Source organism: Phlebotomus papatasi, chromosome 2, assembly GCF_024763615.1.
Source record: "Phlebotomus papatasi isolate M1 chromosome 2, Ppap_2.1, whole genome shotgun sequence".
Lineage (NCBI taxonomy): Eukaryota > Metazoa > Arthropoda > Insecta > Diptera > Psychodidae > Phlebotomus > Phlebotomus papatasi.
Genome location: NC_077223.1, coordinates 91729138 through 91747964, shown reverse-complemented (window position 1 = coordinate 91747964; position 18827 = coordinate 91729138). Strand labels below are relative to the sequence as shown.

At 31.9% G+C, this 18827-nt stretch overlaps 1 protein-coding gene across 1 annotated transcript in view; it reads left to right on the top strand.

The window, feature by feature from the left end:
• Positions 1-18827, top strand: part of LOC129802381 (protein furry) — a 227546-nt gene that overhangs the window by 43974 nt on the left and 164745 nt on the right. Inside the window, exons 9-12 of the mRNA XM_055848144.1 lie at positions 3359-3502; positions 8242-8732; positions 12237-12400; positions 12623-12733. Of these exons, the coding sequence (XP_055704119.1) occupies positions 3359-3502; positions 8242-8732; positions 12237-12400; positions 12623-12733 (910 nt within the window). The remainder of the gene's footprint in view (positions 1-3358; positions 3503-8241; positions 8733-12236; positions 12401-12622; positions 12734-18827) is intronic.

Sequence of the window (18827 nt, the reverse complement as noted above, 5' to 3'; positions counted from 1 at the left end):
CCCGGGTTCAAATCCCCTTTAGGTCATCAGGAATTTTTCTGGCGTTAAAGGTGTTCGGATTCGGAGTTCGGATTGCATCCAGTGAGCTTCACTACACTTGATTCCACGGGGCATGGGACTGACAATTTCCAATTTAGGGCAGAATCACATTGACAGTAAAATTCTCACCGTATTTTGTTAATTTACGCATTTTCATTGCAATTCTTGCGCAAATTCTCGATTACCGTATTACCTCATCTAATACTCGGTGGCACTATAAGTGAAAATAATATAAGAAAATTGAAGAAATAAAACGAAAATTCGATAAACGGTGAGCAAAAAAACTGTAAGAGAAATTAATCGTAGAGTTTTTCTTGCGCACCGTTTATCGAATTTTCGTTTTATTTCTTCAATTTTCTGATATAATTTTCACCTAGTGCCACCGAGTATGAGATAAGGTAATACGGTAATGAAAAATTTACGTAAAAATTGCAATGAAAATGCGTAAATTAACGAAATACGGTGAGGCTAGGGCGAGCACTTACTGACAATGTGATTCTGGCCTTATACAGCAGCCGACTCAACGTGAAATGTGACTTGTACCATAGGCAATAAATCACCTGGGTCATAAAGGGGAATTTTTGAGCTCCTGTTCTTCTCTATCTTGTCATGCTAACGCGTATGCGTAGCTCTCCCGAAGTATAGTGGTTAAGTGTAAAAGTGACACTTAACTCTTTCCGGACCACAACATATCCAGCGAACGAATTTCAATAAAACTCACTTTATTGTAAGTCTTAGTGGTCAAATATGATACTTTTGTAGAGAAAGAATTTTCTCCGCATCTGGGAAATTGGAAAACTGAAGGGAACTCTCGTCCCCAAAAGAACGAAAAGGAGACAAACTTGGACAAATTTCAATTTTCCAAAAGCCCATAATATCAATTTTGTGAATTATTTTTGTGTGTCAAATGACTCCTTTACAATGTTGATCACTAAAACAAGAAGAATTATTGACCAGTATCTTGTGGGATGTCCAGGAAGTGCTGAAAAGGACACTCAGCTCCTGCTTGCCAACAGATTCCTCAAAATATTTCACAGAATAGCACTTTAACACACATTTCTCTCAACAGGATGTTATTGCAGACACATTAATCTTTCTCAAGAGTCAAAAAAACACTTCCTGGACAATCAGAATTCACCAAAATCTGGAAGAATAGGAAAAACTTCCCCGAAAGCAATCTCCCTCGCTGGTCAAATGCCAAAATTATCGGCCATATTGGCAAAAATTTCGCTCCCGCTTGGAATTTTCTTACAAGGTTGGTGTCAAAAAGCAAATGGCGGGCATTGGCGGGATAACCTTACGTTTGACCTCTAGATTTTTGCGGATGAGAGTTCCCATAAAGTTTGAACAAGTTTTTTTAAAAATTTAAGAAAGAATTGTTTTTCGAATTTATGCAATCTGTAGTTGTTAGTTATCATACTTATTGGCCCCGAGAGGTTTTTCCTTATTCGGGTCTAGAAATATCAAAAAAGTCACAAAATCTGCAAGAAAGCAGAAAATCGAAAATTCACGATTTTTGACCAAGAATATCTTAGCTCAGGAGTTAATTGGGATCCTGCAAAAAATATCCTAGATTTGGACACCCTTATAGTTTGTAATCATCCACAAGAATCGGATTTTTATCGATTCTAAAGTCCAAAAAAATTCTTTTTTCCATGGGTACCCAGAGTCCCAAAGGAGACGAAAGAGTTAAGCCAATATTCTGCATTTCTCACCCCAAAATGGGTATTTCGGGCTAGAAGAGACCCAATGGTGAATTTTGGAGATGGGTGCGGGGGATTTGTTGTGAATATTTCACTATCTCAATCCAATTATGGGGCAAATTCGTTACAATATACTAAAGAAGGCATGATCTGCAGGTGGGCGTGGCATTACATATTCTCTATGTTTTGAAATTCAAAATGGAATTCAACTGAATTGAATTTTATATAAATCTTTGGGAAGATGTAGAATATTGAATTGAAATATTGTTATAAGGAGTGAATAAAAGTGGGCGTGATATCATAACGCTTGACTTTTGTTCCATACATTTTTAAAGTTTAATGGAAAATACCGAAAATACTGAGTGATTTTTTTTTGCAAAAAAAAGAACTTTTAAGATTTGAATACAGATGAATATTTGGAGTCCGATTTGCAAGCTTCTTAGACCTGTCAGAAAGTTTTGTAGAGGGCGTGGCCTATTTTTCAATAAGAGCAATTTGAGGAATTCTTTCGATAAAGTTTTTTTTTTTATTTTAAATATGACTCAAGTTCACTCAAGAAATTAAATATTAGAAAAAATACAACTATACGAAAATTACAGTAAAGTAGAGAATATCATTGGAACGATTTTTGACATATAAATGACGTAACTTTTCAGGTAATTTGGTAATTTGGGAAGAGAAAAAAAATATTAAGATTATTTGACGTTTTTCAAGTGTGTTTTCGGGTTGGATGGGTGAATACTCTGAAAACCGTATGTCTCTATCTTTCACCGTTTGTTCACTTGTTCTAGATATGAGTGACATATTTTTCTCTATTTCCTTTCTCAAATTCTGAAATCAGTAACTGAATCATGGATAATTCAGAGATTTTCAAGCAGAGTGTTCAGTGTTCACATGGAATTTACTGGAACAATTGAGCTAAATTATAATTCAGTTTTAGAAAATGTATCCAAAAGGAGTAAAGTATCCATACTAAAATGATCGTTGTAAATTTAATTGAGGGATAGGGAAGAGTAAATTAAATCACATAGAATATTCACAAAAATGAATGTGTGAAGCACTCTCTTTACATTTCGTATTCATTAATTTTCATTTTTGCAAAAGTTGGAAAGAATTGGTGTGGAACAAATGCAATAAATAACTGAACAAAAAGTTTATATGCATCCCACAAAATGACATAACTTTCACATATTTTTTTTACTGTAAATATTCATGGTTAAAACAAAATGAGAAAAGAATTCATTCATACTTCAGAAATTGTATCGTGAATGCAATTTTTTTTAAATTTTTTTTTTTAATTTTTGAAAAAGTAATATTCTTTTGTAAATTTTATTCAAACATTCATACAAAAATTCAATTTAAATTCTCATAGAGCATGACACTAAAAAGCATTTCTTTGTTTAATTTGTTGAACAATTTCAATTTTCTCAATTCCTTTTTAAGTTTATTGTTTTATTTATTTCATTTTTTCCATGGAATTTTTGAGAAGAACTAAAGAATTCATCCATACGTGATTTTGATGCAAAATCAAATTGAAAAAAAACACAAGTCATTAAACAATTAAAAGCCAAAAAAAAATACCGATGAAAAACAAAATTTCTTTCTGTGTGCAATAGTCTGCATGAGCATTCCGATTCACGGTCGTTGTCTGATTCTTTGGATAACATACCGTCAAATGTATTCGGCCCGGAAGGAATGATTACCAGATTTACTTTGCCTCTGTCGTATGGAAGGAAAGATTTTCGTAATAAACGTCAAGGGTAAAGAGCATTCTAATATTTATATTTATTTTTGTTACTAATTTATGTTTTAACTCTGTATGATTATTGTTTTGTGACTTTTAGCAAAATATGTTGTCCGTTTAGTTTTTTTTCTTCTTATTTGTAAATTTGTATCCTTTGAAAAATTTTCCTATGTTGCCGTACGCAATTACAGTAAATTTGTTTTAATCAATTTCAACAGAAAATCTGCTTTAATTCTTCTGCTTTTACCTTATACTTTTCCTTTTCAATGTTTCTGTGAGGAGTATTGTTGTGGACAAATGTTGTGTATATCTGAATTCTCCTTACATTTTGTGTTTTATAGGTTCTCTGTAAAATATAAATAAGTCTAACGCTATAGTAAATGAATACATTAGCAGATTCTTTGCAAATGTGAAGAAAGAAGAGAGATTTATTGTGTCAATGATTCTCAATGAAAGTAACAAATGCTCAGAGAAATGCTGGTAAGGAGCCAAGGTCTGAGGAAGTGCTTTTATGTTTGGTTTTCCAAGCGATTTTTTGATTACTTGACTAAAATTTACTTAAAATCTTAAATTTTCGGTTAAATGGTAAAGCACTTGTTGTTCCTTGCAAGTGTCCTGGGTTCGAGTCCCTTTTAGACCAGTAGAAATTTTTATGTACTAAAAATGTTCGTATCGTGTTTACAAGCAAATGACAACATAATCTCAATTCACAGAAAAACATATTTCTTAAAAATGTTTTTAAATGTTTGTGAATTCCTACTGGTGACTTGCGAAGTTCTCGTAAAGCGTAAACCCACTAAAAAGTTCGTAAAACTTTGTACTTTATTAGTTTAGGGCGAGTTTTATTAGTTCTTTTACAAACATATCTCAGTACATTTTTATTTGTCTGACAAAACTTTACGAACAAATGACAAATGTTTACAAACTTTTTTACGCGTGATTACGAACATTTACGATCAAATGTTTGTAAAAGGGCAAAAAATGCTCGTCAAGTGATCATGTTACGACCAACAATGTTTGTGGAAGAAATACAAATTTTTACGAAATTTTTAGTGGGTTATGCAATTTACAAACATTTCGTAAGTCCCCGGTAGAAATTAACAAACATTGGGTAAAAATTAAAATAGTTAATTTTGGTTAGTAAAAAATTCAAACTGATCTGTCATTCACTGAAAGTGAACTGTATAAATTTAATTTAGTCACCATTCTCTCCAACACGCTTTTGAGATCAAGGAAATTTCATGCAAACAATATTCATATTCATTTTTTTGATTAAACGTTTTTCATATATCTATCTCACTTTTTGGCTCCTAAAATTGGATTGAACTAAATTATATTTCTTGTGACATTTGAAGAAGAGCGCGAAAGAGTAAAGTAGTAGGCATAGGTAAAAGATTTAAGAAAGAAGAGGATGTGAATTTCAATTTCATAAAATTTTTCTGATCTATAAGATTTGTCAGACCCATAAAAAATAAAATTTGGTCAGTAATGGCTCCGGCAGACGTCTTAAATCAGGAAAATTTCATGAAGCCAAAATTCGCATCTCTTTCTTTCTCAAATCTCTTGCATATGTCTATTTCACTTTTAAGCACTCTTCTTCTTGTTATAAACATCGTAGTGAATTCAATTTAGTTCAATCAAATTTGAAGTGCGAAAAAATGAGATACACCTTGTCAAAACGTTTATGAAAGAAAGGGATGTGAAATTTAATTTCATAAAATTTTTCTGATCTAAAGGGCGTATCCCGTCTTTAAGATAAAGCTTTTGGTCAATAATAAAATCAAATGAGATCAATAAAAACTCAAATTTGACCAGTCAAGACAAGCAATTTTTGTGAGTAATGCCCAACTCACAATAATTTTTGTTTGTAAATATGTCTTCAGGATTCCCCGTGAGAGTGAGCGAGATGACTAGATCTAGGTTTCATTCACTCTCGCTGAAATCTCAAGTCAAAATTCCGATCCGTTTCTTTCTTAAAGGCTTTGCATATGTCTATCCTACATTTTTCACTCTTTTTTTAAACATCATATCATATTAAATTTAGTTCAGTCCAATTTCGAGACCGAAAGAGTGGGATAGACCTATGCAAATCCTTTGACGAAAAAGGGACGTAAATTTTGATTTCATGAAATTATATCGATCTAAAAGGTGTGCCGAAGACATTGCCAAATTTTTTTTGTTGAACAAAATTGATTTTGGTTTGTTGAACGAAATTGTTTTGAAAATTGATAGACATACGAAAAACGTTCGAGAAAGAAATTTGAATTTCGATTTGTAACCAAAATTGATATTTTGACTAAGGTTTTTTTAACTAATCAAATATAATGTTAGCTAAATTTGTTTGTTTTTACTAATTAAAATTGATTTATTAAACTGATCAAAATCGAATTTTTTTCTGATCAAACAAAACTTTTTTTTATGGCTCACACCTTTTAGATCGCTTAAATTTCATGTAATCGAAATTCACATCCCTTTCTTTCTCAAACATTCTGCGTATGTCTATTCCACTCTTTTAGACTCTTCTTCTTTTGAACATCACACAAAATTAAATTTAATTCAATTGAATTTCAAATCCGAAAGAATGAAATAGTCATATGGAAAATGTTTGAGAAAGAACGATATGTGAATTTCGACTTTATGAAATTTTCCTGATCTAAAAGGTGTGCCGGAGCCATTACTGATCACAATTGATTTTTTTATTGACGAAAATAGATCGTTTATATTGATGAAAATTGATTTCTTGACTAACCAAAATTGAACCAAAATTGAAGAATAACCAAAATTGGCGTTTTTTAATGACTAAATTCGATTTTTTTATTTGATATTTTAGTAGCAAAAATTTGTTTTTTTTTAGGGGAAAGTACTCTCCATTCGAACGTTCATGCCTTCGAATAATGTGAATTTTCTTTTAGTTTTCCTAAAAGAATTACACATTTTTATTATTAATTAGTTTGTCGTCAATTATTGATAATTATGTGATTATATGCAAGTCTCTTACACTGAGAAAAAAAGGGGATGCGATTAACTTTTTTTCCTCATAAATTTAACACTTTTTAAGTGTACAAATATATCAACATTTTTTAATTTTAATTTTACACCTTTTAAGGGTAAAATCAACATGAAAGAAGGGTAACTTTAACACCCAATACACCTAAAAAGCATAATATTTACACTGATTTCGAATCAATACTGCAGAGTAAAATTAACATTTCCGGAGTGTTATTTTAACTGTTTAGGATTTCTCTCAGTGAGGGCATGAACGTTCGAACACAGAGAGAAATCCGAAAAAGCTAAAATAACATTCCGGAAATGTTAATTTTACTCTGCAGTATTGATCCAAATGTAAATGGTGTAAATATTATGTTTTATAGGTGTATTAGGGGTTAAACTTGTCCTTTTTCATGTTAATTTTACCCTTAAAAAGGTGTAAAATTAGCATTAAAAAATCTTGATATATTTTTACACCTAAAAAATGTTAAATTTCTGAGGAAAAAAATGTTAATCGAACTCTCTTTTTTCTCAGTGTTAGAACGTTCATGCCTTCACTAAGATAAAAAGAGAGGGTGCGATTAACTTTTTTTCCTCAGAACTTTAACACTTTTTAGGTGTAAAAATATATCAAAATTTTTTAATGTTCATTTTATACCTTTTTAAGGGTAAAATTAACATGAAAAAGGGTACATTTAACCCCTAATACACCTAAAAAGGGTAATATTTACACCGATTTTGGATCAATATTGCAGGGTAAAATTAGTATTTCCGGAATGTTATTTTAACTTTTTCGGATTTCTCTCAAGTGTTCAAATAATGTGAATTATCTTTTAGTTTTCTTAAAGACTTACACATTTTTATTAAATATTAATTGGTTTATTGCCAATTATTGATACTTATGTGCAAGTCTCTTAGGAAAAGTAAAATAAATTCACATTATTCGAAGGCATGAACGTTCGAAGGGAGAGTACTTTCCCCTACTGATTATTTGCACCAAAAGGTTTAACAAATAAAGTAAAAAAAGTGATACTAAATTTTATCATTTTAAGAATTACTTTTTATTTTATAGATTTTTTTTTATAATTTGTTGTAACTAAAAATAGATTGGGTAATGTTTAAATTGACACATGAATAATTTCTGGATTTAATTTATTGTGAATATTCTTCTGTTTGCAATTAATTGCAATTGTTAATAAGTACACTGAGAGAAAAGAGGGTGCAATTAACTTTTTTTCCTCATAACTTTAACACTTTTTAGGTGTAAAAACATATCAACATTTTTTAATGTTAATTTTACACCTTTTTAAGGGTAAAATTAACATGAAAAAGGATAACTTTAACTCCCAATACACCTAAAAAGGGTAATATTTACACCGATTTTGGATAAATACTGCAGGGTAAAATTAACATTTCCGGAATGTTATTTTAACTTTTTCGGATTTCTCTCTGTATATTTACTAATTAAATTATTATTATTAATTAAATTATTATTAAAACTAATAGGGAATCAAAAATATGGTTTTATTCATTGAAATTTATTTTTCTAAAAGAATATTTTCGATGGTACTACCCCCTATTCCAAGCTTAGCATTTCTCTGAGTGTAGTGAATTAAACAGTCTCCTTCCGCACAAAATAAAATCAATAAAATTGAGTGAGTAAATTAACACAAAAAAAAACCACAAATACTGGCTATTAAATGCAATCGATGGTTGTTTCAATGGTTTCCCATAAAAATGTTGTGTTATTTGGTGTGAAAATTGTAGCTCATCACCGGATTCGCTGACTGCGGATCGAAGTGATAAATCCGGTTCGGCAGCTTCAACATCGCCCGTGGCCCTCTATAAATTGGTCGTTCCGCTGTTGCGGTGCGAAGTCACGGATGTCCGTGATGCTGCCGTGAATGCATTGGGCATGATAAATCACGATGCCCTGAAGGATCTCATGGATGAATTGGTGATTTACATACGCGAGGCCATTGATCGCAAGCAGGAGAATATGAGACGCAGGCGACGTCGTGACGCACTTCGATTGCAATTAGTGCGTGTGCTGGAGAAGATTGCCGACAATGGGACATATGGGGTTAGTCCGTGGGTGCTGGAACGTGAAACTATGTCCCTCCATCCAACTTTTGTGGAATACATTGATGGGGCTCGGTTGTATCTTGAGGCGGAAATCGATAAGGAGAATACCAGCATTAGAGATGTCAAGACGCATTTTTGTGACTTTATACGAAAACTCATCAAAAATTTCCCATGTAAGTTATTTTTCAGCCATGGGGTCTTATTCCATTGAAAATTATTGGGCTTTGCAAATTTTTTTTTGCAAAGGTTTTGACTTTGCAATTTTTTTTTGCAAAGTGAAGAGTCATTGAATTATGTTAGCTGTATCGTATAGGGTAATTTGCGTAAAGCGAGACAGTTTGGAAAGTGGGACCAAGCAGTGTGGAATGTGGGACACCTCTCTAAAAACTTTATAATAAATCAATTAAATATTTCAATTTTCGATAAAAATATTATAAAACCTAATTTTATGATTATTTTAGAAGTTAAAAATGCAAAAATCGTTATAAAACAATCAAAGGGTGACTTGAAAGAAGAATTTAAAAAATGTATTACATGCGTGATATTCATAACATTGACACGGTAGTTGTCATTTTCTCTGTTTCTTATGGAAGTTGTTAGGAAAATATCAAAGTGTTTTGTTTGATTTTTCGGTATAATTTGTGAAATATTATTAAGTCCGTAGTGAAAATCGAAGGACATACATCCATTTAAAAGGTGAATAAAAATATTTGTGAAATATTAAAGTTAAAAAGGAGAGAAAAGTGATTTAATTTCGTGTTGCTTTCAAAACAAGTTTTATGAAATCTTGGACAAGTTGATTTTGCGAATGAATTTGGTGGTTTTGTGCAGAGAAATCATGTTAACAAGAACGACAAAGATCCTTAAGTATCCGGAGAAATAGTTACAACAGCAGTTAGCAGCTGATAAGGAGAAAATCTTCTGAAAAAGGTGGCAAAGATTTCCAGATTCAGAAGATCATTTTTTCTGACAGAATGGATAGTAAATATCGCAAAAACACCTGTACAAAGACAAATAGGAGCCTCTACAGAACTCCCAAAGGAAGTGGAAAAGGACCTGGGAGGATTGAGTATCCAAATCTGGTAAAAAGTTTCATTTGCTTTAAGGCTGTCTACACACTATGAGCATTTTTTAAAAAAATTCTTTAAAAAATAACCCTAAAAAGGTTTTTAAAAAGAATCGGCTCTACACTAGTGAAAATTTTTGTAAAAAAATGGATTTTTTACAGAAATTTGTCTAGTATGTAAGCAATTTTGTTAAAAAAACCGACCCATTCCTATTTTTTAAAATTTTTTTTAAAGAATTTTTTTAAAAAATGCTCATATGTGTAGACAGCTTAAAGCTGTAACTGCTGGACAGCGCGAGGCGTCTGTGAAATTTACAGAACCTCTTTTTGGTTGGACGTCCAAGAACTTCTTGGTAATTAGCGTTCCTCAACTGTTACCCGGACATAAAGGAGGGATTAGCATAACCATCCAATGTGCAAGTATACACAGAAAACCCTCAACATTTGATTTTCTACATATTTCGTATAATATTTTGTTATTAGTATCACTATGTCCAACTTTCCAAAAGTTTTTGTCCAACTTTCAAAAATTTTGTCCATCTTTTAAATATGTGTTGTTTTTTAATTTGATGGAATATTCTAATTAATTGATTGAAAATTCTAATAAAAACTGTTAAGATTCTGTTAGAATATTTTACAATGAATCTCTTGATATAAATTAAATGAAAATAATAAATATTTATTCGGCTTAAAACCGCTTTTGAAATTGAACTTTTTCTTAAGTATCTCCCTTTCCACAATCCACCCTAGTTTAAAAAAAAAATAAAAAAATTATAGAAGCAAAATATTTATTAGTAAAAAACAAAAGAGATTTATTAGTATTAAAAAATCTTTCTTGTTCGGTAATAATTCGGCCACTTTGAGTGGAATTTCGGCTTGTTTGTGATCACCTAACGCGAAACAACGGATAGAACATTTTAATATTTAACGAGTTTATTATTTAACTTAATACATTTATATTACTCTGACAGTCCTGAGCCCTGAGGCTTGAGATCTTCCGTGTAATTTATTCTGAAGAGTCGACTGTAACATCCCAAATTTACGCGTAGATCCTTGTAGCGACTTGCCTTTCCGGAATTCTTCCAATGCATTTTCCACATCATCTTTTTCATAGAGGCGATGCTTTTCTCTTCCTTTGGGCATTTTACGATCTAGAAATTGAAAAAGAACTAAAAAACTTAAGAATTTTAGAGAAGCAAAAGATGTGGCCGAAATAGTAAACATTACCCCACTGCAGAGCCGCTCACAAACTGTCTATTTTTTACACGAAATACGTGATCCAGCTGGGAAGTTCCACTCGAAATTTAAATAACGATTCACTAATAATATAAACAAAAACAGTCTCTAATGAACATTAATTAATTTTAATGAAAAATCTTAAAGGAAAATCATTTGTACTTCTCCACGAACCATAAGACTGCTAGCAACACTCTTTCAACACTGAAGCTACAATAGAATTTTAATTCAAATTATACCCAAAATTTAACGATTTTTGTGTTAGGGTTAAGTGTGCCAAAGTCTCAAGTTTGAAATGTAATATTTTTCATACAAATTGGATTTCGTTGATACTTCTTTTTAAGGAGTGTTGCTTGGAACCTTGTAGACAGTTTATCGTCTTTATTATCTCTAAAATCATTCTTAATACGTTTTCAAATGAATAAAAATGTATACACAGCTTTGGTGGCTTATTTCGGCCACCTTAATTTTGCCCTTCCAGAATTCTTCAAAAATGGGGCAATCTGAATAAAGATTTAAAAAAATATCATCTCGTTCGTAGAAACGACATTTTTTGTTATAATTTGCATTGTTATAGTCTCTAGAATATGCTAAAACCAAAAATTCGTGGGAATTTGAGAAACAAAAACGAGTGGCCGAAACTGCAAGCTGGCCGAAATTTGGTACAGTTCCCCTAATTCATTCTAAAAAGAATAAATATTTAAAGTTGATTTGATTAGACTATTCAAAGATTAAGTCCATAATTTCAATTAATTTAGTTGCTTGGCCGAAGTTTCACTTACAGTGCCCGAAATTTAAAGCCGGACGAAGTTTGGCACAGTTCCACTAATGTTTTCAATAATGAGATTTTGTGCAACATTTCTTTATAAAATTCTCTATATAAACACATTTTTAAATTAAATAAAATAATTATGAGTTTTTGGAAAGCTCATAAGATTTAATAAAAGCTAATTTTAGTATTCTTGAACTATTTTTGGTTTTATGTTTTTTTTTTTAATTTATCGAATATCGTGTAAACGGGAGGTAATGGAACTCCATCGGAACGCCATTATTGAGTTTAACAATTAGTTTTTTTTTTAAATTATGGAATAAGAATAAAGCACAAACATAGCAAAACTTTTAAGAAAAATTTCAGAAATTTACCTTTGCAATTCTTCAATCAAACTTTGCACTTTGCAAAAAAAATGCAAAGTTTCATTTTAATATTTCTGAATGATGGAATAGATTCCAGATGTTCCTTTTACCAAGCACCAGCAATATTTTCAGGGAATGGATAAAAAGAAGATGATGGTGCCTGGTGGTGTGAAGTAATTTTTTAGTCATTCTCAAATAATCTTTCCCCATTTTTTCTTTTTTTTTGTGGTACTTTACACAGTGGAGGTTTGCGGAACACTCCTCTCTCGAGATCTCAAAAGGAATTTATTTAACTTATTTGCCTCATGGAGTGGAGAATTTGCAAAACCTCTTGGTATTTCACATAATTCCGCATCATCAGGAAATTCAGCTGAGGAGGAAAAACTGCAGTTTAGCGCGCTTCAGGTAATCAATAAAGTTTACATCTAAAGAATAGAAATAGAGCAACAAAATAACAAAAACTTATAGTATTTCACTGTTTTTATTACACATTTCCTGACATTCAATTTCTTTCTTACATGCTTTTTTTTTTGAAGAAAATAACATTTTATCAAAAATTCTGCCCATAAACTTACGGAAAACATGATTTCTGCTTATATTTCCATTCATCCTTCATGTAACTTTCAGGCTATGTCTGTCCTTCTGTGTCGAGGATTTTGCTTCAATACTCAGTATTTGACTGAAGAGGGACTTATTTACCATTGGCTCGATATGCTGCTGGAATCCAAAGATGAAAAGGTATGTAACTATATATAAAAAAATATTTACTTTCTGACCGAATGCTTTTAATATTGAGTGGTATATATGAATGAGATGAAATGTTTCCAAGGCGAAGGGTTTAATGACTTGGATTGGAGGTTAATGCCAATGATACGGGAGAAAAGGCAATGAATTCTCTCTCGCAAATGAAGAAATTAATTTTGTGAGAAATCTCTTGTCCTATAAATAATTCAATAGGACTAGTAGGAATTTGGGATCACATTATTAATTGCCGGTTCTGTTTGCTCACTTTATCACATCTGAAAGAGTTTTCCCAATAAATTTATTCCCTGATTGGGTTGAAAAATAGATGGGGTAATATCTAAATTAACATAATTAACCATTAATCTTTTTTTTTTTTGCTTGAAGAGAAAATCTGGAATTGATTTTAATTAAAATTTGGAAAAGAGATTTTTTTAATTAAAATAACATTGATGATTATGTGGTATGAGATCTTTTTTGAGAGCGTTGCGTTTTGAGAATTTAGTGATAGGGTAAATGTCCTAATTCAAAACAATTTCCAGACGCTTTAACTTTGACAGGAGATTCAATACATTAAGTTCAATTTTTTTTCAGAAGAGAATCACATAAATTTGCTCCTTGACTCTTCTAAAATGTTACTGTTTAGAGAAAATTCTTTAGATATTATTTGAAAACTTTTTAAATACAAGAAAAATACGAGAGTGTAAAATGCTTCTGTGGGAAACATATTAATCCAAATGGAGACAAGGAGAGTTTCTAATTGGAGACAAACAGTGTAAATGAAACCGCGACGAAAGGCTTCCAAAACCTTGTTGAGTTGCTCCTGAGTGCAGGATTTGTTTGTATTCCTGATCTTTTCTCCTTTCCCATTTAAAACATTAAGAAAATCTCTCCAAAAAAATCATATTTCCGGGGTTTCCTATTGAAGCATTTGCAGACACTTCAGAGAAACCCTTTTTGTTCACGAAATAGGTAATTATTTCATTTGAAAACTTCACGTACCGTTAACAATAAAGATAAATGTTAAACAAAACGAATAAACCAGTCACCTCATTGTGTTTTTCATTGCAAAACATGGTCGATCGATGAAAAATTCAATGGTGAAAAGGTACACTTTTAATTTTTCTGAGAAATTAATAAATTAAAATTTATGAATATGAATGGGTTTTCGCTTTATTTGGAGCAAAATTAACTAAATAATGAAACTGTGGTATAGAAAATCTATAATAGTACTGTATTTATCATGAAAAGAATGACGTTTCCATTTGAAGTAGCGAGAAATTTCCATTTGGAGCAGGTTTTGAATTAGCTTAATTTACCCCTCATTTAGATTTTTTTAAAATAATTTTTTACCGTCGCTGCTGGTGACTGCCTCATTTTTTCAAGTAGATAGAGAAAGTGAAAGGGGAAATATGAATGGGTGAAATTATTTATTTTCAGTTGCTTTTAAGAGGATTTTGTGCCACTAGCATATTTTATGCAATTTTATTATGTTTAAAAAAGGGATGGAAAAGCGTTTCAGGCTTTACGAATTGCTCGAACTTATGACTTAGATGTTATACCTGAAAAAATACATCTACATCATTTACCGTTTACCGGTTCTCAACCGATTTTAAACTTACTTATGAATTACGCAAAACATCTCCAAAAATTGTTTAGGAGTGATACTTGATACTTGATAATTGATGTGTACTTGAGTGATACTTGATAATTGATTTTCGGATAAAAATTACTTATCGGTTACAAATCGGTTCATTACCGGTGCATAACCGATTGGAATCGGTTCAAGCGTTTCAAGAATTCCGAGACCTTCCAGCGAGCCCAAACATCATAATATTCGGTTGAGAAATACACTCTCTAGAGCCTTTTTGTTCTTTGACCTTGAAAAAACTGTTATTAGGAATGATTTCGGGGTACTTTTAGCCAGCAAATAATTGTTTTATGTTTTTATGTTTCATAATTTGCATTAGGATATTGGCTTTAAAAAACCTTGTAGTTCAGAGCTCTAAAATCCTTTACTTTTTCTAGAGAGGATAATGAAAAAAGTATGACACGTTGGGTACACTTGCCCCGTCCTGGGTTGATATAGCCACTACTGGGGTACACTGAGAAAAAAAAGAGGGTGCGCTTAACTTTTTTTCCTTATAACTTTAACACTTTTTAGGTGTAAAAATATATCAACATTTTTTAATGTTAATTTTACACCTTTTCAAGGGTAAAATTAACATGAAAAAGTATACTTTTAACCCCTAATACACCTAAAAAGTATAATATTTACACCGATTTCGGATCAATATTGCAGGGTATAATTAACATTTCCGGAATGTAATTTTAACTTTTTCGGATTTCTCTCAGTGTACTAATTGCCACCAGTTTTCCAGACGAGATTTTAAACTGGAGATACCAAAATTGTTTCACTTGATACACTGAAGCCCACTGATGCTAAATATGTCACTTAAACCCAATGAAAAAGGCTTTAGCCGACTTTATTATGACATTCTTTTAATTGCGGCAAAATTGACGCAAAGATCCTGAAAAAATCTATTTCACAAATTGCTCATCCAAATGGCAATATTGCTAAGAATATCAATAGTACTTTTTTATTTAACAATTATCCATATATTAGTGAAAAATCATTGGTATAGTTTTAGCCCGTAACGGAAGAGTGGCTACATTTGCCCCAAAGGCTGTTTCAGTGTTTTTCATCTTATATAAAAATGTAGATAATTATTGTCCAAATGAAAAATATCTTTTAATTAGGTTTATTAAACCAGAAATAACGTAAAACTATGAGATTTTGACTAACAACTTAGAAAACCAAATGCTGGTCCAAAAACTTTAACATCAAAACTACAATTTTATACCCATTTTTTTTTTATAAAAATGCTTCTAAATTGTAGGATAACAGGCTCAGACTTATAAGTATATCTGGGGATATGGGGATGTGTTCTTACTTTAATTAAAAAATACTTTGCTCAATGTACATTTTAAGGGAAACGAGAAAAGTCCACTGTCTAATTCTACCCCTGGCTAATGGTACCCCGGTTTCCGCTAAGGATAAGGACATAATGTCCACCGTTATTATTTTATCTTTCCAAATATACATTTTTTGAGTGCTAATAGAGTTCTAATAGTTCCAGTAAACGCGGTTCGAATCGAACACGAGACCTCTGCTCTTTACTATTGGTCTACGCTTCTTAAACGTAGGCAACCAAGACCGGGTATGTTCTGAAGAGATCTCAACAAAAGTTTAACTTACTCAACCGGCGCTACAACTAATTGTTAGCCTGATTCAGTCCCGTCGCCACTCGAGTCTCTTATGCTCTAGACACACTTACGACTTAAGCCGAGAGACGAATTTAGTGGAAAATGATGGAAATGTAGTTTGACCATTATTTCTAATATAATTACGCTAAGCCGTCTCGGCTAATCCTCAAGTCTGTCAAGGCCCTTATGCGACACTGTTCTCTAATTCTGCATCCATAATGAGCTGGCGTCCTGGTTCACGTCATCAGTCCCTCGCCGGTTTCCTCTAAGTATTGAGTTCGCCTCTAACATTTTCTAGGCTGGGTACTTCTGATCTTTGCGAACCTGATGACCAGTCCAGAGGGCCTTATTGAGCCGTATTTGCTTGAAAATATCTTTTGCTTAAAAAGAGATGGCAAAGCATCCAACGCGGAGTTCTCGTACGTCTTTTACTTTGACTATCGTTTTCCCTTAGTTAATGAACAGTCATCCCTATTGACGTTCATTTCTTTTTTTAATGTATAAATTAAACTGTCCTCTCAATAGGGATATGACCAAAGGATTGGTTGCTTAAGTAACCTAAAATGCGGAAAAAGGGTAATCCTTTTCTTATCATAAAGAAGTTGTCCATTAAACTCTTATCTTAATGTGTACTGACATTTTTTTCATATTTTCCGAGAAGTGTATAATGAGAAAATTTAGTCACTATGCAAATATAATCCTTACCTGTTGGCCCTGTTGGTGAATACATTTTATTAAAATTAATTTTTCATGCTTGAATAGAAACATGATTCTGCAATACGACAGCAACCTTTTCCTGGAAATAGATATTCTTGCAGAAATTGTGCGCATAATAAAAAAAAAGACCTGAATAAGAATTTTACAGCATCTCTGTGTTTTCTGCTGACTCGGCTCTTTTAAATTTTTTCCCCATTTTCTCCTGCATGTTTTACCGCAGAACTTCTGCCTTATTTACTACCTCGGTGGAGGATGTAAATTTTCCCATCGGGATTGGTGTTAGTAATACTGCGTGTTACAACATCAGCAAGCAATAACATTCACCTTAAAAAAGAGAAAAATTTATTTCTGCGATATATATGAAGTACTTTTTATGTTAAATCGTGAATTATTTTGATGGAAATTGTCTAGCATACTTGAGACAACCTCAAGCTTCTTGAGAATGTAGCAAACGTTTTCGAGAGTTAAATGATTTTCTTGGAGGACGAAGCAATTCCTTCTTACAGTAATTTTGTTGCTCTGACTAACAGGAGGGAGCACTATATCGAATTTCTCGTTTTTGGATCCTTTGAAAGAAATGCCCACATTAAATCTCCATGGTACCTATCTTCCGTTTTTGGTCCGTTCTTCCTAACCATTTTCAGACATAGAGGTTAAACTGTTAGAGATAGCTACTTGGGGTTCCTAAGAAGTCATTTCCTAAATAGTGTTTTAATGTCCATGTTCCAAATGTTTGTCGGTCAAATTCGTTTGTTCAGTTGGCTGTCGGTCGTTAAAATTGAGGGCCAAACAGTTTGAGATAGCGATTTATACAGTCAAGTGTGCTAATCCGGGCGCTTTGCTATCTGGATCGTTTATGACTAATCCACTTAAAATAATATTTTTATTTTTATTTCCGTAATATAGTCACTACAGTAACATAATATAACTATTCAAGTTTGAGAAAAAAGCAAAAATAATATTTTTTATCCATTAAACAAGTGAGTGTAATCGACTCATTTCGATCTTGTGCCAGCTGAGTTCTTCACTAAAAATGTTCTAGCAGTGATATTTTCGCTAATGACAGCTGGTTGATTGAAAACATTTACACTCAGTCCCGGGATTATGCACATTTTCGGGACCGAAAAAAAACGCGCGAAATGGCTTTATGCATCGAGAAATTTGCATACCCTCAGGCAATTTCTTTTGAATGAATTTTGAATGTAAAGTAGTCAAAGTAAAACGATTCAACTGTTAAAAAGAAATTCATCAGGAAACAGTACTCTTTGTCCAAAGTTCTTCAATAAATTTTTAGAAAATTAAAAATTTTTACCTTAATAAAAGAAATAAAAGTTTTATTCTGAAAAACAAGTACATTGTTTTCAAATTTCCCGCGTTAAAAAACAGTATACATTAAGGCGTATTCCAAAAATGATTTCATAACTTGACTCACAAAAGTAGGCAAACTTGCATAATTGTATGTGTATAATTTCGTCAGGTGCATAATTCCGAAGTGCATAATGCCGTGACTGAGTGTATTGCTTTTTCCTTGTGGAAAAGTATTCTAAATCTAAAGGTTTAATTAAAAGTGAATTAGCGAAAAGACGACCCAGTTAGTGCATGCTGACTTATTTCAGTATTATCATTATTTTATAAATTTTCTTTAATATTTTTGATAATTTTATTTACATTATGTTTCTGAATGAAACAGTGAATAATTTTATGGATTTAGAAGAAGTAAAAAAGAATTTCATCAGTCCAAAAACAAACGTTTAAGTAGCACTCTTCGGAAAACGATCCAGTTACCCCACTTTACTTTAAAGACCCTTTTTCTATCTTTATATTATTTAAATAACGTACGTTTTTCTACTCGAATTACGTAAGAAGTTAAATAAAAGGATATTTTAATCAAGCACGTAAACGGCCTCGAATTATTTCTCATAACGATTTTTGAAGTTAAAGTTTCAGAAATGCTAAAGGGCTTATTCCTTAATCGATTTGGGCAAATTCAGCATTTTTGGAAAGGCTTTGAAATCCCGGACAAGTTTGGATGGGTTCCGATCGGTATTAAATCGGTAACTTTCCGATAATAATATTTTTTTTTTTACCAAAATTCAATTAGGGTAAG